Genomic DNA, 25309 nt, shown 5'->3' with positions numbered 1-25309 from the left:
ATCGGAACTTCACGAAACTATAGGAGCTGAAGCGGGAATATTTCACGAAAGCCCACAAGAAAGTCCCCATTTTTTTAACTGAAACTGGTCGAAAAAGGAAGTGTTGATTTACTAATTGAGCGCCCCCCCCCCCCCCCCGTATTTATTGCTAAGAAAAAGTTACATCACAAAACTCACAAAATTTTAAACGAAGTTCATCTACGTTATATTAAGAGGATTCGTTTTACAGGAGTAGAGAATATTTCTATTTTGAGGAAATTTTTAGCAAAATTGTATCTTTTACCAAGCTGGTATTCCAAATGTACGACAGAGTAACTAATCGACTAATTAATGGGTTCTATAGCACGAATGAAACTGAGAATTAAGACATTTTTCAAACTGTGTACTGAAATGTCAGCCTCAAGCTCAGCAGCTTTCCTTCTGTCCTTATATTTGGGAACACTAAACCTTACTGTCATCCTCAGTTTCGAGAACAGTCAACTCCAAACTAAGTTACCGAAGAGAGAGTTCTATATGTATTTATAAAACTATTCACAGAAGCAGCAGACAGAACTGGAAAGCAGATGTAGCAGAAAAACAATCATTGAGGTGAAACTGAGTAATTGACGGCGAGCTCATTAATCTTAGTGTCGATGTAAAATTAAAATTATGCAGGGAGAAATCAGTTCAGTTGTTCAGTGTAATGGGTCTGTATAAGACATTTAAACTCTATCAAATGATGTTTTATTAAAATCCGGTTGGACGTATATAGTGACCCAAAAGAGATAAACAGGTACGAAACTGCATGACCTCCCAGCTGACAGCACAGTACACAATATGGTTTCCAATCAGATATCATGGTTTGCTTGTTCTTAGTTTCCAAGGAAAGTAGAACTTCAAATGGTGGGTGGTGGTGGTTAGTGTTTAACGTCCCGTCGACAACGAGGTCATTAGAGACGGAGCGCAAGCTCGGGTTAGGGAAGGATTGGGAAGGAAATCAGCCGTGCCCTTTCAAAGGAACCATCCCGGCATTTGCCTGAAACGATTTAGGGAAATCACGGAAAACCTAAATCACGATGGCTGGAGACAGGATTGAACCGTCGTCCTCCCGAATGCGAGTACTTCAAATGGTTCAAATGGCTCTGAGCACTACGGGACTTAAGAGCTGAGGTCACCAGTCCCCTAGAACTTAAAACTACTTAAACCTAAGGACATCACATACATCCATGCCCGAGGCAGGATTCGAACCTGCGACCGTAGCGGTCGCGCGGTTCCAGACTGAAGCGTCTAGAACCGTTCGGCCACACTGGCCGGCAAAGTAGAATTCGGGACCTTTGCCTTTCGGGGGTAAGTGTTCTACCGACTAAGCTACCCAAGCGCAACTCATGACCCATCCTCGCAGCTTCAGTTCTGCCAGTACAAGCTTCACAGAAGCTCTCCTGCGGTAGAGCACATGCACGCGAAAGTCAAAGGTCCCGAGTTCCAGTCTCGGTCCGGCACGCAGTTTTGATCGGTCAGGAAGTTTCATATCAGCGCACACTCCGCTGCAGATTGAAAATTTCACTCTAGAAACAGCCCGCAGGTTGTGGCTAAGACATGTCTCCGCAATATCCTTTCTTCCAGGTGTGCTAGTTCTGCAAGGTTCGCAGGAGAGCTTCTGTGAAGTATGGAATGTAGGAGACGAAGTACTGGCGAAATTGAAGCTGTGAGGAGGGGTCGTGAGTCGTGCTTGGGTAGCTCAGGCGGTGGAGCACTGCCCGCGAAAGACAAAGGTCCCGAGTTCGAGTCTCCATCTGGCACACAGTTTTAATCTGCCAGGAAGTTTCAAAATAGAACTGAATAATTTCGGTGGTCTGCGGGCATAAAATTACTGATGCGTGCTACGTATTGCCTTACTTCAATCGGAAGTTAATTTGAGAAAATCACGATGTTCTGTTTTGACATTGTTTCTAATTAAAGCAAAATATACTATTATTCCTGAAAATGATTTTGAATATAGAGGAAACGTACCCATTATGGGAGAGTTTGCTAATATGAAACAGTTAAAGGAACGTATCAGAAATTATTTCTCTCAGCGTTAAGGCATAGAGCAATGACAATAAGGCCGTATCGCACTCGGACATTGTCGAAAATCCTTGATTTTAAAAGTGTTGAATTTCAAGTTTTTTGAGAGTATGTGCCTGTAGGACTTTAATATCTGAAGTTGAGTAGTTGTTACAACAATATTCATATCATTATATTATTCACAATGTACTCTTCCATTCGCTATAATGAATTCTCCTTCAAACGGAGCAGCGTAACTATGAGACTAAGTTTATAGCTAAAACAGCTTATTCCTAATATGCAATATCACGGGTATCCGAACACGTGACATTATCGGATATTAGGACACGCTGTCTCATATTAGGGTAACTTCAGCTTGCCACCCGAGTACCTGGGTTTAAATCAAGCAGTCTGACAACTTTCTTAACTTCGTGAAGCCAACTGCTGATGATTCTGTTGTGCTATACATTTGATGGGCATCATATCACATCTGTGTGATAGACAAAGCAAAGGAAACCTGTGTCCACATCATTTGTTTTGAGAGGTTACTACCGTTATCTTTTCCGATCGCATCTCTCCCACCTGTTGCATCTAGCAGTCAAGGCTACTAGATGTGTGTCCTGCCAAGCGAGTGTTTTTAATATTTGTGCATCTGAAATGTTGATATGACTTATCGTAGACACTGATACTGTACATTGGTAGTAAAGCCCTATCACCCAACTGGTTTGCTGTATTTTTTTTTTTTTAATTATCTCAACGCAACGGAATTAAACGCATCTGACTAATAAATTTTAAATATGACACTGTCTGTAAACATTTCCGATGGACTCACTTCACCTTGGCATTACCACATTCCCATTCTATTGCATTCATTTTAATCAGAGCTTGGCTATTCTAGTAATAGGGAGCTAGTGGCAAAAATGTCTGAACCAAATTGCTACCTTCTACTGAATGTTCATGACCACCATTTTGTTTGCCTGCTGCTTTGACCGAGCGGTTCTAGGCGCTGCAGTCCGGAACCGCGCTGCTGCTACGGTCACAGGTTCGAATCCTGCCTCGGGCATGGATGTGTGTGATCTCCTTAAGTTAGTTAGGTTTAAGTAGTTCTAAGCCTAGGGGACTGATGACCTCAGATGTTAAGTCCCGCGATGCTTAGAGCCATTTATGAACCATTTTGTTTCATATCTCCTCTTTTATTTTCTAAGATTATACCACCACAATTCTACAAAATTTCCTCCAACATATGTAAGCTTAAAAGAATACAAGGAATTCTCTGCCCAGTGAGCATGATATTAAGTGCACATTTCAATATCCCATGGTCTCTCGATGTGTTTCCTTATTACTACAATGCACTTTCTGGATTGGTATGGATATCCACAACTTCTCTCTCCCTCTCATAAGCTCATTCATTAATAATCTAGAGATTATTAATGCGAAGCCGGACAGTTACCACATCTCGCGAGTTTAAACACCACACCTGCCCGCCACCACGCGCTCTGAAACCATCATACTGAACGACTGACAGGACGCTATCCCTCGTGGCCTGCGTATGCTGAAAACCCCGGCAGTAAATGACTGTCATATACCCGTCCCAGGCGCAGTATGTTATCATGTTCGACATACATCGTCTATATTCGTGTTACGCTTACAACACGTCAACAAACAATATAATGTAAAGAAAATTCTGGTATCAAGGGGACGCAAACCCTTATTACTTCAGTGGAATTCCACGCCACTACTGTATAATTACACAGCTTTGCGCTTATTCAAGGGAGAAACCGCTCAGAGTTTCAGATAGAAAAAACTAACAAGGAACACCTCGAGTCCGAGGGCAAAAGTTCACTCAGTCTTTAGTAACGCTTATTTGAAAGTGTTGTGTTGACGATTATGACTTGAAAAATATATGTTACTGATGATTCACCATGTGTATCAGGAGGGCGACAGAAAATTTGTGTCCAGAAGGTGCAGAGATCAGCCCTCTATTACAGTTCACAAAATGGACATAATTGACGTTCGAGAAATGTTAGGAATAAACCATTAACTTTCATCATGAACACCGAATGAAAAATGGCTTGCACACAGTGATTACAAAGGCTCGCACCATAAAGGTTGAAGGCCAACTTCTTGGGAGTTACAAACTGCGCTGAACATTGGGTTCAAATGGTTAAATTGGCTCTAAGCACTATGAGACTTAACATCTGAGGTCATCAGTCCCCTAAACTTAGAACTTCTTAAACCTAACCAACCTAAGGACATCACACACATCCATGCCCGAGGCATGGTTCGAACCTGCGACCGTAGCAGCAGTGTGGTTCCGGACTGAAGCGCCTAGCACCGCTCGCTTACAGCGGCCGGCTGAACATTGGGGTGATGAGAACAGATAGAATGTGATGGCGTGCAACCGAATGCAGATAGTGCGACAATAAGTTTTATAGGCACGAAAAAAGCAAACGTCCAGAGTCTGAATTTGTCCTGTGGTTCCAGGTAGTGCGAACCGCAATGTCACACATATTTCAGGAGGGATAGTGTGCTCCAAAGAAGTATGATTTTTACACGCAGACCGGAATTCGAGCAAAAGCAAATTATTTTGACCAGCTGTTGGCCCATTTTCCCGCACTTGCTTCCTGGGACGTAAGTATTTCATACTGCCCTTGCAAGATCACGTACACGAGAAAGAATCGTAGGGACAAAGCACGTCCAACTTCTCACAGCACAATAAATAACTTTCCATCCAATTTACCACCCATTTTAACAGTCGGCATAATTGAATACGGATGCGTTAAGGCGTTGATGTTAGCATTGATACAACTCTCTTGGTACCTCTATTTTCCAGGGCTGCTTTCATATGCGTTTCCTCTTCAAATCCCGATTGGTAGAAGTTGAAAAAAAAATTCCTTACTGAACGACAGGATAAGTTTGTTTATATCATCTAAAAATTTTCGAGCCGATTCCGCAGTTTTCTGTACATCATCAAGTTCACGCTTTGTTTGAACTTTCGTTATATTTACGTCTTCAAGTTCTGTAGCACTATTTGAAGCTATGCAGTCATCCACCGCTTCCCTTGAAATTACTGTAATCTACGACGCGCACAATTTGATATGCATAACGTTCTATGTCTCTATAATGCACAAGCTGTAAATTGTATCGAGGATCCCTGAAACGCGCAAACACCAGTTTTCGTAACAAGTGCGCCTTGTCCCCAGTTGAATATCCGAAGTGGCCGGCCAGAGTGGCCGTGCGGTTCTGGGCGCTACAGTCTGGATCCGAGCGGCCGCTACGGTCGCAGGTTCGAATCCTGCCTCGGGCATGGACGTGTGTGATGTCCTTAGGTTAGTTAGGTTTAATTATTTCTAAGTTCTAGGCGACTGATAACATTAGCAGTTAAGTCGCATAGTGCTCAGAGCCATTTGAACCATTTGAATATCCGAAGTTTTTCTTATGTACTATACGATCATATTGGTACGAACTTATTCGAACTCTGTTCATAATTGTATTTTTACTATGCTGCGGATGATCTTCCGTGTACGTAATTGCGTTTAGTGCCGCTTCTTGGACAACGATTGTACTTTGCTACGTTTCACTGGAGACGGGATTTGTGGCTCCTTGTCCGACGATCATGATCAACTACATGGCTCGACACTTGTTCCAGTATCACTTTCATTATTAAGCACGTATTACCATCATAGTACTCCTCATGTGCACTGTCCGCACAGTAGAGCGTATATAACATCACAGTTTCCTCTGACTCATCTCGCAGAAATGCTAACTAACGTTTCAGCTGCCAATTTTTTCTCACTCTGTGAAATTCTGTGGGTTCCTTCTAACGAAGGATCAACTTCGGCAAATACTGTTGTAGATACAACGTAATGTTTGCTTTGTTTATCGTTGCCATTTTTCTGCTTTGTATCAACACCACTAGCACTGTAACATTGTTGTGAGTTGCTCGTCGACTAAACAGTTCAGCTACGCTGCGTAGCCGCATGCTGTGCTTACCATTGGATACCTCCAGTCCCACCCCATATTGCCATTAGCAGCCAATGTTGTGGTTACATGGTACACAATATATGGCGCGTCGAAAGCTGTAGACGTCATTGGCCTTTTTACGCAGTCACTGTAAATCAAAAAGTCCATAAGTAAAATCGTTACAAAAAGAACGGATCAAACACTTTGCTAAAAGTGTGTTAGACATGGTCCTGCCACAGTTGCCAGTGTGTGTTGTATTACCACTGGAGCGAGCTGTACAAAACCGAAGGTACCCGAGCTTATCAAGACTTGACATTAGATTTGTTTTGTCGACTGTACTTCAAATATTTATGAGATTTTGTTGATACGATACTTAATTAATTAATTTGTGGCAAGTTAGTCTGGGACCAAACTGCTAAGGTCATCGGCCCCTAGGCTTACACACAACTTAATCTAACTTAAACTAACTTACGCTAAGGACAACAAATACACTTATGCCCCAGGGAGGACTCGAACCTCCGACGGAGGGAGCCGCGCGAACCGGGGCAAGGTGCCTAAGACCACATAGTTGAAACGGCACTGCGGAATTTCTCAAAACAACCAGCTTGTCACTTACCATTGTCAACAGCCGAGGTATTAGAGTTAGAAACGATTTGTAAGGATTCAGGTTAATTAAGTACAGGTGTCTGATAAAGTGCTATTAAAATCGACCCAATAAGAAGCAGGACTATATTTCATGTTGAAAAAGAGACTGTACCAACTTTCCAAAGCTCAGAGACATATGGTTAAAACGAATCCTGAATAGTGTGCAGGGATTTTAGAGTATTTCTGCCATAGAGACTTTCGCACTGCAGATGAAAGTCGCCCGACATATCACATTTCAGCGATTGGAGGCCAAGGAATAGGTGTTATTCCATTTGTGTTCATTAACTAATAAGAGCAAATCTAAAAACTTTATTATGAAATAAAAACGCAATACTAACCAAAATAAAGACAGTCTGTTCGAAACTGAATATACATAGCCGGAAAAAATTCGCACACCCTTTTGAGGTTTCCAACACACTCACGATTTATTGTTGCAACAGTACATGTGGAGTACACGAAATGATTACATTTACAGACCAACAGCATAAGCGATTCTGTGGTACCACGTATCGACCCATGTTGAAACACCCTGACGTAGCCCCCACAGGCGGCAATACATGAGCTGACTCTGACATCCAGTCGATTGTACAGATGAAGAATATTGTCTTTGGATACGTTATGCCACGCCTGCACGACCTGTTCTCATAGTTCTGTAAGACTTGTTGGATGACGACTCGCACGAGTCACTTCTCGTCCCATCGTATCCCACACTTGCTTGAATGGAAACAAGTCCGGAGATCATGCTGGCCAGGGAAGTTTCTGCACGTCTTGCAAAGCACGTTGAGTTTCGCGGGCAGTGTGTGGGTGAGCATTGTCCTGTTGGGACAACAAATCACCTTCCCGTTCCAAGAACGCCAAAAGAACGGGTCTAACAACATTCTTAACGCACCGAGCGCTGGTCATCGTCCCCTCCAGAAACACCTAATGTTAACGAGAGTTGTAGCTTATCGCACTCCAAACCATGAGGTTTCATTGTGACTTGGGCGAATGCACTCTACGGGACAGAGCACACCAGGTCGGCGACGTACGCGCAATGACCATCACTTGCGCGCTGTAAGAATCTGCTTTCATTCATGAAGACAACGGCGCGCCATTCCATCTTCCAAGTCCAAGTGATCCTCTGATGGCAACCAGCAGAGCCGTGCACGTCGACGCCGTAGCGTGAGTGGCATACGAGCTAGAGGTTCACGTGCTCACAGTCCCCCTGGTATTAACCTGATCGCAACAGTTCGTGTTTACACGTCTGGGCTCACAATCTCTCTTAGCTATGCTGCTGAGTTGCTCTGCCCCCTATAATTCTTTCTCGTGTGCTTGGTCTTGCAAGAACAGTAGGGAATATTTACGTCACAGCAAGCAATAGTGGGAAAATGGGCGTAAGAGAAGCACAACTATGATACGAGCGCTGTGCTTTTGACCAATAGCTTGTCAAAACTTACTTTTGCTTGATTCCTGGTCTACGTACAAAAATCATACTCCTTTAGAGCAGACTATCCCTCCTGTAAAGTGTGAGACATTGCAATTCATACCATCTGGAGTCACTGGACGAATTCAGTCTCTGTTATTGCACTATATGCAGCTACGCCTTCAACTTGAAGGATAGCCAGTTTCACGATAAGCTCCACGACAGACTGTTTCGTATTCGGTTGCACGCCATCACATTCCATCGATTCTCATCACTGCGTTACACCGTTATGATTCTATATGCATTCTTCTGAACTTCCTGCGCAGTTTGTAAGTAGCAAGGAGTTCGTCTACCATCTTGAGTATTCGTGACGTAAGTTAAGGGTTTGTTTCTTTCTGACTCCTGATTCACAAGGTGAATCAGTGGCAGATAATATTTTTCACGACGTAACTGTTAAAGCAACACTTTCAAATGAGCCTTACGAAAGACTGAATTTACCACCTCGACTCAACTGGGTTCTTGTGAGCCTTTTGTACTATATGTGAGCATTCCCTATTAAAGGGCAGACACTGATGGTGCTTTGTGACTACGCTATCTGTTGGCTGGCAACGTTGAAACCATTATCATAGACATGTACTATTCCCCAGATGGCATATGTTATCATCGGATCAAACTCGACTTCGTCTTTCCAGGCGTACTAATTTTTTTTTCTTTTCCGGCAGTATATTTGCACATACAGTGTGATTCAGCTGCGCCTACCGATAGGATTTAAGCATCCCATAACACTTTCAAACACCATGCACGAAATTTCACGTTCTCTCACTCGCTACATGCAAATTGTTGTCCTATAGGAAAATGAACAGGATTTTTTGTGGGAAATATAATGTGGTTAAAGGTGTACAGGGATACATTTTTGCTGGAGGCCGCAGTTTCAGAGTTATTCAAGCAAAACACTTTTGTAGGTCACCTTTGCACATTTTCTACTATAAATCAAAACTATGGCCTGCAGCCATTACGCACCTCAGTACTAAATTCAACTACGTTAAATTTACTAGAGAAGCACTCCGAGCCGGCCGCGTTGGCCGAGCGGTTCTAAGCGCTTCAGTCCGGAACCGCGAGACTACTACGGTCGCAGGTTCGAATCCTGCCTCGGGCATGGATGTGTGTGATGTCCTTAGGTTAGTTAGGTTTAAGTAGTTCTAAGTTCTAGGGGACTAATGACCTCAGATGTTACATCCCATAGTGCTCAGAGCAATTTGAACCATTTTTTTGAAGCACTCCTTCTTCAGGCCACGAGTGGCCTACCGGGACCATCCGACCGCCGTGTCATCCTCCGTGGAGGATGCGGATAGGAGGGGCGTGTGGTCAGCACACCGCTCTCCCGGTCGTTATGATGATATTCTTGGCCGAAGCCGCTACTAGTCGGTCGAGTAGCTCCTCAGTTGGCATCACGAGGCTGAATGCACCCCAAAAATGGCAACAGCACATGGCGGCCTGGATGGTCACTCATCCAAGTGCCGACCATGCCCGACATCGCTTAACTTCGGTGATCTCACGGGAACCGGAGTAACCACTGCGGCAAGGCCGTTGCCAAATTTACTAGAGAAAGCTCCTATAATTTTTTTCTATAAGACTAACAGTTCGCACGCAGCAAATAACAGAATATGAAAATCTTGTGCATGGCATTTGAAGGAGTTGTGGGTTGCATAAAACCCATCAGTAGGAGCAGCTGGAGGAGGAGGAACAGGAGTGTTGAAAGTCCCGTCGACAATGAAGTCATTAGATACAGAGCACAAGCTCGGATTAGGGAAGGACGCTAACCACTGCGCCACCTCACTCGGTGGAAGCAGCTGAATTATCAATCAAAATCTGTTGCTGGGCAACATTAAATGCTTTTTTACTCCATGCTTAGATTCCCCCTAGCACGATGTTCACAGGTTCGCTGAGATGTTGCTGCTCAAGTTTGTGTCACTCTCCGACGGAAACCCCCTTCGCCCCCCCCCCCCCCCCTTCACCACCGCTCATTCCCACCTCCCTGACGTGTTGCGAGGCGTTTCTGCGACGACACACTGCTAGTTTCATTTCATCTTGCTTCAACCCTTCTCAATCGGGTTCATGTCAGCAGACACTGCTTGGTGATTACTTTCATTTGATTTTTATCGTCTGTGGTGGTGATCACAACGTGGTGCAATATGTGTACACATTATCCTCTTGAAAAGCAAACCCCTTGCCAAAATGTTGATTACTGCACTGGACAACAAGCTGGAAAATTGTGTCTCAGCCGTCAAGTTACCCTCGACAACGAAGACAGGCGGTGTCGTTAGATGAAACCGGCCCAAAACATGACTGGCCCGTATTCCTGCTGAGCTTACAGTACTGAGTGCCTGGTACTTTAATTGGAGCGCCCACATTCTTCTACGAAGATCATCAGGTAACAGACAAATCATGTCTTCGTCGGTGAAGAAAACCGGATGCCAATGATCGTATGTCCATTCTCGATGTTCCCTTCCCTAGCCCATTAGCGCACCACGGTATTGGATTATTCTAACGTTCTTTGCAACGGATACCTAGAGTTCAATAAAGTATTAAGAAAGAAATTTACAATGAAAAAGTGTAAACTATGTAAGAAATAACTGAATGCAGAACTCTTCTTTAGCAGTCTATTTCAGCGACTGTTATAATACAAAGAGCAAAAAATGAAAGCATCAATTGTCTCCAACAAACCGGGAAGCAAACACCGAAAACGGCACGTTTACCCTTCATTGCCCACATTGCTTTGTCCAACCCCTCAAATTCGTGATAACAGTATTCGTTGAATCACCTGAGTCACAAACTCTTAAACTGGAAATAATTACCAAACGTATAGTTCACAGACAATAAACAGAAAAATCCTAAGCCGCAATAGCTCTCGAGAAAACGTAGCTATTGACAGCAACAGATATACTTAATATAGTATGCTATTACTCCAGTGTGTGTGCTTCAACTACAGACGTGTCCTAGTGACAAAGATTTCGAGATTATAAGGATGTCTAGCAGCCCACGATTCTTTTGTCGTACGCATTATAGCTTAGAATGTGAAAGACTAACTAAATTGCTATTGTGCTAAGCAGATATTTTATACAAGATTTGTAGTTAACTCCATGTTGCAATCAGTAAATATCAGTAATAAAAATTTTTGAAGAACTGACTAATCAAGTCAAAGTAAGAACAACTTATGTACAGGTCGACCGATTTGTTTCGACAGATCAAAATTTGGTCCAGTCGGTTACTGCAATACTAACTGCAATGGTAGAAACTATAATTTCAAAATATCGTAAAGGGAAAATTTTAGGAGTGGAACTTTCATACAGCAATGCAGTGTTGTGTGATATTCACTGCAGGACTCGATGTAGATGCTTCTGCGAGCGGTGCTGGATGCCTTTTGTCTCACCTCCTCCCTCCCCCCCCCCCAACGTCACCCCCCCCCCCCCCACACACACACAGAAGAAACCCCTTAGGTGTTTTCCCTAAAGCTTCCTACCTTGTACGTGACTGGTCCATTTTTCGGTGTCTACTGAATGTAACAACTACGGCGTTTGCTGTTCATGATTTATCGAAGATGTTTTTAAGTTTTACGAGAACAGTTGTTGCTGCCTGTTTTCTAACAGTCACATTTTATGTCTAAAATACAGTTAGATTACTGTGCGGCGTTCTTTATCATGCGGAAAAACTGCGTTATGAAACATTTATTTAATTAAAGCGCAAAGAAATAGAATTTGGTTCTTAGTCCTTCGTGTTTGTTTAACATTTGCTGCTTGATTGACTGAAGAATTTGGTTGGCTATCGTGGAACGTTTTTTAAAATTTACCTTGCTGTACAAAGCAAGGATGGTTTCTGTTTATCGTCTCGTCGACATGGAAATGATTAGAGACGAAGTACTACTGATGTTGGTTGAAGATGGGTGAAGAAAGGGCAGCAGCCTCTTTCATAGGTTACCACGACGTTCCCCAGAAGTAATTTAGGGAACCCATGAATAGCCCGAATGTGGATGACCGGACGAATATCTGAATCCCACTCTTCCGTAAAACAAGTTGAATGTGTTAACTATTCTTTCATCTCTATCGGTATCACCCTTCGAACTCAAATTAACAAGTAAGCGGTGTTTGCATCGCACTGCTCCTTCCTTAATCATTGTTGAGTAGAAGAACTTGTATATACCATCCTTTGGCATAATTCAATAAAAATCGTGGTAAAACATTATTTTCTTACCAATTCATAGACAAAAATAACGCTAGATATGAATTAACATAATTTAAAAATGTTACTGAATCACACACTGTTTGTTGTGGTATAAATCTTGAGATATTTTCCCGTGAAAGAGCAGGTATGGTGGGGCTTGAAGGCTGCTCCGGCACTCTTCTTGTGTTAGCACTGAGAACTTGCTAAATCCGACCAGCGGCCTCCCAGTCACGTCTCATTCCAATAGTCAGGGCAAAACACGGCCAACGACGCTCTCCTCTGACGCAGGCTGAGCACTAACTCATCAACTGAAAAATTCCTAGCGAATAAAAGGAAGTCATTTTTTCGTTTCCATTTCGTCAGTTGATTCTTTGTACAGCAAAGTATACATCGATTCGCTTTCGCTTAACTATTGCGTAGAAACACACTGAATCGCACTCGTTAATTATTTTCTGGATATATAAGCCTCTATTTACCGTTCAATCCCATTCTGATGATGCACGCAATGTTGCGCCACACTTCTTTAGGTGAGTGAGGGTCCACAATTTAAAAGGACGCCGCAGATCGGATGTATTGTTATGATCTTAACTGCTGCATGAGAAATGCTTTCATGAACATTCGTATTCCGCTAATGGCCGCACTATGGCAATACACTCACACAAACTACATTTTCCCCACTTTCCCCGTCGCTGTATTTATACAAAGACTACTTACGTTCTTTTATCCTATCCTGAAGAATAGTTCCCGGAATTTTAAGAATGAGTTCCACTTTGATGAACAATGATTTTTTGTTGAATCGATTCAGTTCTGAAAAATCGCCGTATTCTCCACAATTTTTCATACACCACCACTGATCTGCAAAATAGCAGTCCACAAAAAATATTCATTATATTCATTGTGGATGACGAACTGCTACTGGCATTTAAATTTATGGTTAATTTACGTAAGATAAGCAAACAGTTGGTTTTTGAATTTAATTCGACGTTAATGTAATACCTCAGTCTGATTAAAGAGCCTGCAGTGGGTCGAAAACTAGCTAATGGTGCAATAAATCGAATTAAATTCAGACTGTGACTGTCTTACCTAAATAAACTAAAAATGTAAGAAATTTATCATTCTCTTTTTGGAGAGGGTCCGCCTCGAGAAAAACACAATTTTTATCTTTTCTTTCATTTCTCAGACATGTTTCGCTGAAATTTCTGAATCATCACTGGGGTTTTATTATCTTACTATAAAACAGGAAAAATACTCTTTACTACTTGCGCGCATATAAATCTCAGTTTTTAAGACAGTGTCTGCAAATGTGAAAAACAGAAATTTTTTTGTTTAAATGCCTTGTTACTTCATGCTGTGGTTTTCCTGGATTTTTATGTTTTTTATTGCAGTTATTTTCTTTCACAGTTTTTCATCTGCAACCATGTAGAACTTAATACAAAAGAGTTATATACTTCGAAATTTTACGATTGTGACTGTTATTGTTACGCCTAACATTAACTAATGATATGTGGAAGATTGTGTGTGTGTGTTCGAGCGCGCGCGCGCGCGTGTGTGTGTGTGTGTGTGTGTGTGTGTGTGTGTGTGTGTGTGTGTGTGTGTGTGTGTGTGTGTGTTTTTGCAATATGTTTCACTTATTTTTTCCGGTTTCCCCTTATCTTCACTGTGAAACCCTGCACTAAGATAATGAGGAACCCAGAAAAAGTATGTACGCGTAGCCCGCAGACAAGACAAGCAATGACAGAGATAATGAATGCGCTTACGAGTGTACTCGGGGTAGTGATAAAGTTTTATTATCACCTCGAAGAACTGCGTTAGACAATCCTTTTTGGCGATACCCACTGAAATCCCCGTACTGCAGCAAGTTGCTAGAGGAGACACAACAAAATGACACAGCCCGTCGATAAAGTGAAGTAAAGAGAAAGATAAAGTTCTGGTTCTGGTTCTAGACAAGCCAATTGGGTCCGATCCACCGCCATGTCATCCTCTGCCAATGTCGTCATCGGATGCAGTATGGTGAATCATGTGGTCAGCACACCGCTCTCCCGGTCGTTGTCGGGTTTGTTCACCTCGGAACCGCTACTAATCGGCCGAGTAGTTTCTGACCTGGCCTCACGAGGCTCAGTGCACCCCGTACCGACTCTCCTACCAAGAAGAAATCACTGTCATTCGTTCCTGGCGCTTCAAGGGGGATAGAGCTGCATAAATCCATGATGAGCTGGTGGAAGTGTGGAGCAACAATTCACTAGCGTATGACACGTTGCGTACGGTCACAGAGGCTTGCAGTGTACTCAGAAAAGCCTAAAAGCTGAAGAGAGAATTGGTAGACAATTTTTCTGTGACGTGCCGGGAAACTCCAAGGAAAGTGGAGGAGCTAGTGTTCAAAAACCGGCGAATCATACCAGAGTAATAGTGGATAACGTGATAATCAGTCATGAAATGTTGCACGAGATTTTGAACATAACTAAGATAACCGTCCTCTGGATTCTGAGACTGCTCAGAACCACTCGCAAACCCAGCCGAACCGAGCCACACGCGAAAATGTCGCAACAGTGCCAGGCCAATTCACATGCCATTCTTAGCCGCCTAATCACCGTGTATGAGTGTTAGGTCTGTCACTATGATCAAGCCGAGACAAAGAGGGGCGGCAGACAGTGGAAGCAAGTTGACTCACCACCGTGGAAACAGGCAACGACCCACCCATAACATGGGAAGGTGATACTAAATGATTTTTGACACATCAATGGTATGGTGCAAGCTCATTATGCTCTTAAGGGGCAAATTGTCTTCTTTGGGCTATGATACTTTACTTCACCCCTCTCCCCTCTCGCATTCTCCTGACATGGCATCCACTGAATCATTCCCTTTACTCGGATGAAGAAACCATTGCGTGACAGACATTTCACAACCCATATTCTGACTTCTGTATGGAAGCCATCAGTCTTTGGGAAAGATGTGTCGCATTACAGTGTGAATATGTAAAATAATAAATAAAAGCCGTGGGGCACTACAGCCTGAGTCTTTCAATTGGACGCCACTTGGGCGACTTCGGCGTCCATATTCCCACAGTCATCCAATTTTCCCCAGATCGTCACCCATGCAAGTAGTAGGCAAGCCCACTGTTAACTTCGGTGATTGGGTGGGGAGCAGTGTTACCAACGTGGCAAGACCATTGGCAGGCTGAATACGTAAAGAAGGAATAACACCATCAGCAAGTATTATGTTCTCAACTTGATTTTTCGAAATGGTTCAAATGGCTCTGATCACTATGGGACTTAACATATGAGGTCATCAGTCCCCTAGAACTTAGAACTACTTAAACCTAACTAACCTAAGGACATCACACACATCCATGCCCGAGGCAGGATTCGAACGTGCGACTGTAGCGGTCGCGCGGTTCCAGACTGAAGCGTCTAGAACCGCTCGACCACACTGGCCGGCTGATTTTTCGAGGTAAAAATTAAAGCTTTATGAATACCTATCGTATTTCATCTCCGAAGATAAGGCGAAAGAGTCATTGGGGCGATAGACACAGAAAAGATATTTTAGTTGATAAGAACACATTCTGCCTTGACATCAGTGTTGGTAGTCAGCGGCTGCGAAATCAACCAGAGAGCAGCAACCGTCGGAATGTATCGATCGGCGATATACAAAACCAGCTCCGGGCATTAAGGTCTTAAAGTTATTCTACGCTGTAAATGTGGATAACGGGCAGTCTATGGCCCATCTGAATGCAGGGTGCAGTGCTGCAGAAGAAAACAGTTTTTGAAAAACATTTCGCTTAACACATACAGTCCAAGCTGGGCAACAGATGTGTATTCGGTTTTGACCCAGTGGTGTCATCAGCTGTGATTGGAATACTTACTATATTATTGTCATTGGATCACCGAGCAAGACAAACGAGATTCCTGGTCATATGATTCACGCTTACCTCGAGTACATGTCGATAATCACACCTGCTTCTTTTATCTTCCAGCATACCACTCTCTGATACGTATCCTTACGAAGCATTATTGTCACAGAAGGCACCGTGAAAGTCAAGGATTATTTCAGTGTTACTACTGACCATATATATCACTAAATGTCTCATGTATGATGTGTCTCTCGTGGAATATTGTAATTTCCAGCACGACAACTATGAATATCAGAAGGCCAGAATAGTGCAATGTGTCTCAGGAATGCCGGGCAGAGTGGCCGTGCGGTTCTAGGCGCTACAGTCTGGAACCGAGCGACCGCTACGATCGCAGGTTCGAATCCTGCCTCGGGCATGGATGTGTGTGATGTCCTTAGGTTAGGTAGGTTTAATTAGTTCTAAGTTCTAGGCGACTGATGATCTCAGAAGTTAAGTCGCATAGTGCTCAGAGCCATTTTTTCTCATGAACGCTTAAGCGTTCTAACACCTAAATCAATAAAGAACCTTCTCAAAGTGTGTAGGAACCTCGTAAATGTATTGTACAATCTACCACCGGCCACATACGTAGGATTTGAAGATAACGTGTTATGACGAACTGCAAATGTCCTGCACTCCAAAAGGTTAATCATCACGCTATTAGGGGAGCAATCAAAGTGATCAGAGTGATCAGCAAGAAAACTACGAGGGGCCTTCAATAAGTAACGCAACAGATTGTTTTTCTGAAATCAGATTGGTTTTACTCAGGATTCCAGTACATGAGTGTAGCACAATACAATTCAGAGTTGATCGATGCCCCATGAGGGAGAACGTCAAACAGAATAACCCCTTCAGAGTTCAAGAAGATCGTCGCCGTGGCCTCACCGGCTGAGGGTGCGACACTGAACTTTTTCTTCGGAGGGAAGGTGGGGTGGCGCCACTCAATGAATTGATGTTTTGTTTCCGACCTAAAAATTATCACGATCAGCCTCATAACGTGCAGTCAATCCCGCATATATTGTCGTTCGTTGCTCTTTTGGTCTTCTATTAGGTGTCGAAGAATCCACTGGGCACACTGCTACGAGCACCCCACCTGGTAGACGAGTGTGTCAGCACCACCAATACAGACGTGGAGCTGTGTACGAGATGTTTGATTGTGATCCGTGGATCACCTCCAATGAGAGTGTCCGCACGTTCCAACATTGCAGGAGTCACTGCTGTGTGCTGTCGGCCGCCACGCGGGAGATCGGACAAGTTTACGCTACCTTGTTGAGAAGAAGACATCTCGCCCAACGACTCACCGCGCTTTCATTGACTATCAGGTGTTCTTAGACGTCTTCAAAGCGCTTATGAATATCTGCGATGCTCTGGTTTTCCGCCAAAAGAAACCCAATGACAGGTCTCTGCTTGGAACACACCTCCATTACAGACACCATTTTGAAGACTGCGTATTGCCGTGCCACCTATCGGAACTTCATGTAACTATAGTGGCTGAAGTAGGAATATTCTACGATGTCCCACAACAAGTTACGCATTTTTTCAAACGAAATTGGCTGAGAAAAGAAAATATTTTGCATTACTTTTTGAGCGCCCCACGAATATAGTGCGCAATGAAAAAACTCGATACCATAGCTATTGTATTTATAAACAAAAATATTTGTAATGCATTATAATTTTTAGTTCCAATCTCTAATATTAAATTCTGCTTGAGTCTCATTTTACAAAACCGGAATTGTCAGTCATCTTATCTGTAACGGTATTTCCAATGTTTACAGAATGTTCCAAATTACTGCACTTCGGTTTTCCGTTGTATTTTTGTATTTTCTAGTGCGGAGTCTACGTGCGACCATTCGCTTCATCGTATGGACAGTTGCAAACCGTGACCACAGGTCCAATATAAAAAAGAACAAGAACCTAGTGCCTTTCAGTGTGTGGTTTGTCGGGCGGTAGGGATTGGAAAAAGAGTGGAGGGGGAAGACGACAGCTTGCGTGTCTGCAGTGGAGGGGCTTTCCGGAAGCCCCAGGAGTGCGGAGAGCTTTTATTAATGCACCTGACATGGGGAGAGACCGAGGGGCGGGCTATTCGACCGCATAATCCTTTGGGAGGCACATCCCTTGGGTGCTCAAAGTGATTTAGCACGAACACGATGTGATTTAATTCTCTCTGACAATTTAATTTTCCGTTTCACTTACGGAGGTGGCACCTACATAGAGAGGGAGGCGAAGAAGGCTGCTTCTTAACTCTTTGCTCCACGCCAGGACAGTCGTCTTCGCTCCGTGAGAGTTTTCTCGAAAGATAATGCTATATTTTCTTTATAAACCATTTATTTGAAACACAAATTTTTTCTACTTAAATCCTTTTCCTTTCTGCCACACGTTTTTCGGAGTTTCTTTTTCTTTCGATCTTCCGCTACCTATTGCCATTAGTGAGTACGCTCCTCTGTGATTCGGTGTAACAATGAACATAATATTAATTTATGTTACACAAAACAGTTTTTGTCAACCTTCGTAGTTCTTACCCACATCTACTATCTTCCCTATAAATCTTAATAATCCTGTTTGCAATTTTAGCAAATGCCACATTAGTTTCCTCCTGTCACCCTGAGACATTTCCAAACACTTTTTTCTCAACTGACTCACTTAACAAATCCGCTTTAGAATCTTACATTGTAACATACTTGTCTAAAGTCTAATCGAAACGTTTTTAGTCCTGTATTTTCCTATATTCCTGTATTTTCATTTCAAACAGGTTTGTGTTTCAAAACATATAGTTTAATAAAGCTATGTTATAATCATAGTATTGTATTTATGAAACGTTAATATATTCATGGACGAGGGAGTGCTGAAAATTAATGCCTCCGAATTTATTATGTGAAAACTCAACACATGTTATTAACAAATGTTATTAACATTCTTCATCTTTATTATTCATGTCAACATATTTATTTTTCAACATAAACACACTGGAGACGAACACATTTCTGCCAACGAGAGACTAGTTTGTTGACACCGTCGCTGTAGAATGTTTGACTTTGCTGAGGGGGCCACAACCTCACATATACTTGCCCCGCTTCACCAGTATCAAAGTAAAGTCCGCGAAGGTCTTCTTTAAGTTTTGTAAATAGATGAAAATCGGATGGGGCCAAGTTGGGATTGTATACAGGATAATCGATAATAGTGAACCCAGGGCGTCGGATTGTTGCAAATGTCGCAGGGCTCGTGTGTGGTTGGCGCTGTCATGCCGAAGGAGAGTGTGCTCCTTGTGTGGACGAACTCAGCTGCAGTTAGAAACTCGATTACAGCCCGCTGTTTCTTACGCGCCGACACAGTTACTTTAAATACCATCATGTTACACACACAAAACAATTCAGAGCCCTCTAGCGGCAGAGTGTAGCAACTTGCGACAGCGAAGCGGGAAACTTGACCGAGTAATATGCATGCTGGGTAATACTTCAACTCATGCCCTCGTGCAACGGCCGCGAACACAGATTCGTCTCTATGCCATAAAAGAATACAGTTTTTACACGTTTCACACGAGAAGCAGAAAGTGTGCACTGTCAAATGCAATGAAAGCCATACCTAACTACACTGACGAGACAACATATTATGATCACAGCTCACTGCGGGACTGAGTGCCGAATGATGTCATAGTAGGCTTGTGATGCGGTAAGGAAAGTGTATACGAGGAGCAGAGAAGAATGAGGAATTGGTTCAAATGGCTCTGAGCACTATGGGACTTAACATCTGTGGTCATCAGTCCCCTAGAACTTAGAACTACTTAAACTTAACTAACCTAAGGACATCACACACATCCATGCCCGAGGCAGGATCTGAACCTGCGACCGTAGCAGTCGCGCGTTTCCGGACCGAGCGCCTTAACCGCGAGACCACCGCGGCCGGCGAATGAGGAATTATTTTAGCCACGAAAAGAAGGAAGGATATGATTTAACTTCCGTCGACATTGAGTTCATTAGAAACGCAGCACAAGCTCGGACGATACGGGCCGCAAATGGGGAAATCCACTGACATGAACGACTTTGACAAAGGATAGATTGCTGCGACCTAGCACTTGTGAAGCAGCTTCTCGGAAACGACGAAGGTGGTCGTCTGTTCGTGTGCTACTGTCGTGAGCGTGGAAAGTGTTTGACGTACTGTGAACAGCGAGTGAGTAACCATGTGCTGGACGTTGAAGGTGTAACATAGAAGTTGCAGACAGAGGGCCTCCCCACTTTGTGTTTTGTAAGGATGGAGGGGGTCAGTTAAGTTTGTGTTAGTTTTTGTTTGGAATGAGTTGTATTTTTTCTGAAATTATGAATGATATTAGTAGCAGTTAATTACATTTTTATGTTGGTATTGTGTTGTGGCTGGTATCAGGTGGATGGTGCTAAGGGATAAGGAGTAATGGATTTCAGTAATGATTTAGTTTTTAGTGGCGGGGGGCTAATACTTGTAACTGATATTGACATTTGTTAGAGTAGCTTTCTATGATTTTGTGGCTTGGGTTGGTAGTTTAATTCATATGTAGTAGTTTATAGTGGTGAATATTGTGGAGTGTGCTGCCATTATCTTGGTCTAGTTTTTACAGTAGTTACTTCTGCTAGTTGTGGTTTGTTTGTATCATGGCATCATTAGAAGCTATATAGGTCAAATGAGATTTTGGAGCTGTGTGTGGGTTTGTGTATTGTGATAGACATAGGAGTTTATAGCTAGATTGAAATGTCTGACAACCTTTTCTTCCCCTAGTTTTTCATTGTCGTGGTTGATTGACGAGGTTTTCATTTTTTTTCCCAATAGTATTTGTTTTGATATGCCTTAATTGCTAGGACTGTTGCAGTGGCGACTTACGGCAGATTTGACGACAGAGTGCAATGCTGGGGCACACACAAATGTTTCGGAACACACTGGTCAGCTCACATTGTTGACTATGTAGCTTCAAAGCAGTTGACTCCTGTGTTTTCCCGTGCTAGGAAAACGACATTGTTTATTACGACTGCAGTTGGCACAAGAGCATCGAGACTGGACCGTGGATCAATGTATACGTTTCACATGATCGGATCATGTTTTATGATACACCAAATCGATGTAGTGTCCAGATTCGCCATCATACAGGCGAACAGCTGCTCGTTACCTGCACTGCATCACGGACGCAGATCGGTGGAGGCAGTAAAATGGGGGACATTCAAGTACGTGAACATACAATCTGCGGCGCTCCACGTTTAATGGTTTCTCCGACGGCAACGGCAATTGCCAGCAGGATAACAGTCCTTGTCACAAAGCTAGAATTGTGCTACAATGGTTTAAGGGGCATAGTAGTTGATGTCGTGGCCACCAAATTCTCCTCATATGATCCCGCCGGAACACATCTGGGACGGGGACGGTACCTGGCACCAGAACCACTCCCACAAACCAACGGCCCACAATGTACGGGAGCTGCTGACCTGTGCGTAGACATCTGGTAGGGACCGTTGACCCCAGCAATTTGAGCCCATAGGAACTTACTACCACCTTCAGACAGCTACCAAGAACTTTGTTGAAACCATTCCACGCCGAATCGCTGCTGTACTGCGTTCCAACGATGGACCAACACACTATATGGAAACCGGTCATAATGTTTCGGCTCATAAGTGCAGTTTTGCCATAGTATGTGCTGAAAAGTTGCACCGAATAAAGTGGCACAGCAGTGTAGCCACTCGACTGGAAATCGAGAGCAGTGGGTTGCAAATTTCAACACAACCGTCAAAATTTTAGATGGTTCCCTTAAATCACCTTAGGCGGATGCCTCGGTGGTTTCTTCGAAAATGCCAGGGCCATCCAATGTGTGCTCCTTCCCTAAGTTTTACTGCGTCATCTTCGGAGGGACATTGATCGATTACTTTTCTTCCTCCCTTACGAGTACCTGTGGTGTTAGTACTTAATTCACATGTAAGTACTGTCTGCAGGCAAATAAGGTGACTACACTCCTGGAAATGGAAAAAAGAACACATTGACACCGGTGTGTCAGACCCACCATACTTGCTCCGGACACTGCGAGAGGGCTGTACAAGCAATGATCACACGCACGGCACAGCGGACACACCAGGAACCGCGGTGCTGGCCGTCGAATGGCGCTAGCTGCGCAGCATTTGTGCACCGCCGCCGTCAGTGTCAGCCAGTTTGCCGTGGCATACGGAGCTCCATCGCAGTCTTTAACACTGGTAGCATGCCGCGACAGCGTGGACGTGAACCGTATGTGCAGTTGACGGACTTTGAGCGAGGGCGTATAGTGGGCATGCGGGAGGCCGGGTGGACGTACCGCCGAATTGCTCAACACGTGGGGCGTGAGGTATCCACAGTACATCGATGTTGTCGCCAGTGGTCGGCGGAAGGTGCACGTGCCCGTCGACCTGGGACCGGACCGCAGCGACGCACGGATGCACGCCAAGACCGTAGGATCCTACGCAGTGCCGTAGGGGACCGCACCGCCACTTCCCAGCAAATTAGGGACACTGTTGCTCCTGGGGTATCGGCGAGGACCATTCGCAACCGTCTCCATGAAGCTGGGCTACGGTCCCGCACACCGTTAGGCCGTCTTCCGCTCACGCCCCAACATCGTGCAGCCCGCCTCCAGTGGTGTCGCGACAGGCGTGAATGGATGGACGAATGGAGACGTGTCGTCTTCAGCGATGAGAGTCGCTTCTGCCTTGGTGCCAATGATGGTCGTATGCGTGTTTGGCGCCGTGCAGGTGAGCGCCACAATCAGGACTGCATACGACCGAGGCACACAGGGCCAACACCCGGTATCATGGTGTGGGGAGCGATCTCCTACACTGGCCGTACACCACTGGTGATCGTCGAGGGGACACTGAATAGTGCACGGTACATCCAAACCGTCATCGAACCCATCGTTCTACCATTCCTAGACCGGCAAGGGAACTTGCTGTTCCAACAGGACAATGCACGTCCGCATGTATCCCGTGCCACCCAACGTGCTCTAGAAGGTGTAAGTCAACTACCCTGGCCAGCAAGATCTCCGGATCTGTCCCCCATTGAGCACGTTTGGGACTGGATGAAGCGTCGTCTCACGCGGTCTGCACGTCCAGCACGAACGCTGGTCCAACTGAGGCGCCAGGTGGAAATGGCATGGCAAGCCGTTCCACAGGACTACATCCAGCATCTCTACGATCGTCTCCATGGGAGAATAGCAGCCTGCATTGCTGCGAAAGGTGGATATACACTGTACTAGTGCCGACATTGTGCATGCTCTGTTGCCTGTGTCTATGTGCCTGTGGTTCTGTCATTGTGATCATGTGATGTATCTGACCCCAGGAATGTGTCAATAAAGTTTCCCCTTCCTGGGACAATGAATTCACGGTGTTCTTATTTCAATTTCCAGGAGTGTATTTTCATAAGAGCAGTAGCTTTGAATACAGACTTTGGTAACACGGACAGCATCTGGTTTTCCATATACGCCATTATAGGTCTAATAGACAAAGAAATTACCTCCACGCTATCAGAAGTGTTTGTTGTATTTATAAAAGAAAACAACCTTTTGAACATTCGCAGCCAGCACAGAAATTTGTAATAAGAATGATCGTTACTGTTTCTTGTTTGCGAAACCTTTCCAAACGCTGTCTACTTTTAAAATAATATTTGAAGCATTGAAGTAAATCAACAAATAACCGAAAATCGGACTCAGGGTGGTAAAATACGCATCCGTGATAGTGTCTTGTATAACGACGATATTGCAGTCCTTGGGTTCTTCAGAAGAACAATGCATGTCTGAAAGAATATTGCATCGTACTCCTGAACAACAAAGGCACTGAAATATCGTATTTATCCGTCAACACCTGGCAAGCGGCCTGCAATTAAGCTACAGTATCTCCGCTGTGCGGAAATACACATAATGGATACACGAGTGCAGGTTGTAGATATATGGCTGATGGCATATGGAAGTTTGGGTGGGCTTGTGAATCGTGTTCGGATAGTCTACTGATGCCGGCACGGTAGCTCAACATGTTCGGTCGGAGGGTTGGCTGCCCCCTGCAATAAAAAACTGATTTAATGGATGAACGATGAACTTGAACAAGCATCATGGGACGTCCACAACGAACCTTAACGAACAAAATGAAATTAAAAAAAAGTAGTAGAGTTACAGCTCGCGCTAAGCGGGAAATCCGGGTTCGAGTCCCGGTCTGGCACAAATTTTCATTGACATCATTCCATTATACAGCTGATGGTTGCCTATATTCGCAACTACGAATACATTTCATGACATCCACAAAGCGGAATTTCGAAATTGCGATAGCAATGTTCCTTTGCACCCGAGGAAAAATAAAACAACTACAGTGTCGAAAACATAATTGTTCTCGATCAGTGGTGATGCTTGTTTAACATTTTTATAATCACTGTCAGTATCAGTCCATAATTTTGTGTTCATTAAAATACATTAGAACATGGCATACAGATATTAAACTTTAGACCATACTTTTAAATTATTTGTTAATACATCAATTTAGTCACATTTCACACTTAAGCACGAAACGATTTTCTGTTGCAGGAGTAGCGAACCACCAGGCCATATGACGTTTGCTGTGAAGAATGCCTCTAGGAAGGTAAGCAATAAAAATAAAATTTAAAATTTTGTGTTAATATGGCATGTTATCTTTCACTTGAAAAACTACCGAAAGTGCCGGCCGGGGTGGCCGAGCGGTTCTAGTCTACAGTCTACAGTCTGGAACCGCGCGACCGCTACGGTCGCAGTTTCGAATCCTGCCTCGGGCATGGATGTGTGTGATGTCCTTAGGTTGGTTATGTTTAAGTAGTTCTAAGTTCTAGGGGACTGATGATCTCAGAAGTTACGTCCCGTAGTGCTCAGAACCATTAGAACCACTACCGAAAGAAAAGGAAAAATACAATTTTAAACAAAAACTTGCTTCACGAGTTCTAAAGAATAGAGTAAATCAAATGAAACAGGATGTATAAAGATATGAAGGGTGCAGCTGTATAGTGCATTCTTTTTGCAGCTCCATTTGAAGGTGATTAAGTGATTTATGCTTTTATTTTTCATACTGTATTCCTGTTGGTGCAGAATCAATTATAAACCGTTGGTTGGTTGGTTTGGGGAAGGAGACCACACAGCGTGGTCATAGGTCTATAAACCGTCTGAAAGCAAATATCAAATAACCCCTTCATTATGA

At 43.8% G+C, this 25309-nt stretch overlaps 1 protein-coding gene across 1 annotated transcript in view; it reads left to right on the top strand.

Moving 5' to 3' along the window:
• Nucleotides 1-25309, top strand: part of LOC126470665 (uncharacterized) — a 1059339-nt gene that overhangs the window by 201218 nt on the left and 832812 nt on the right. The window contains exon 2 of the mRNA XM_050098659.1: nt 24670-24724. Within this exon, the coding sequence (XP_049954616.1) occupies nt 24692-24724 (33 nt within the window). The 5' untranslated portion in view covers nt 24670-24691. The remainder of the gene's footprint in view (nt 1-24669; nt 24725-25309) is intronic.

This window comes from Schistocerca serialis, chromosome 3, assembly GCF_023864345.2.
Source record: "Schistocerca serialis cubense isolate TAMUIC-IGC-003099 chromosome 3, iqSchSeri2.2, whole genome shotgun sequence".
Classification (NCBI taxonomy): domain Eukaryota; kingdom Metazoa; phylum Arthropoda; class Insecta; order Orthoptera; family Acrididae; genus Schistocerca; species Schistocerca serialis.
Note: the sequence above shows the minus strand (reverse complement) of the source record. Positions and strands in the feature narration are given on the sequence as shown.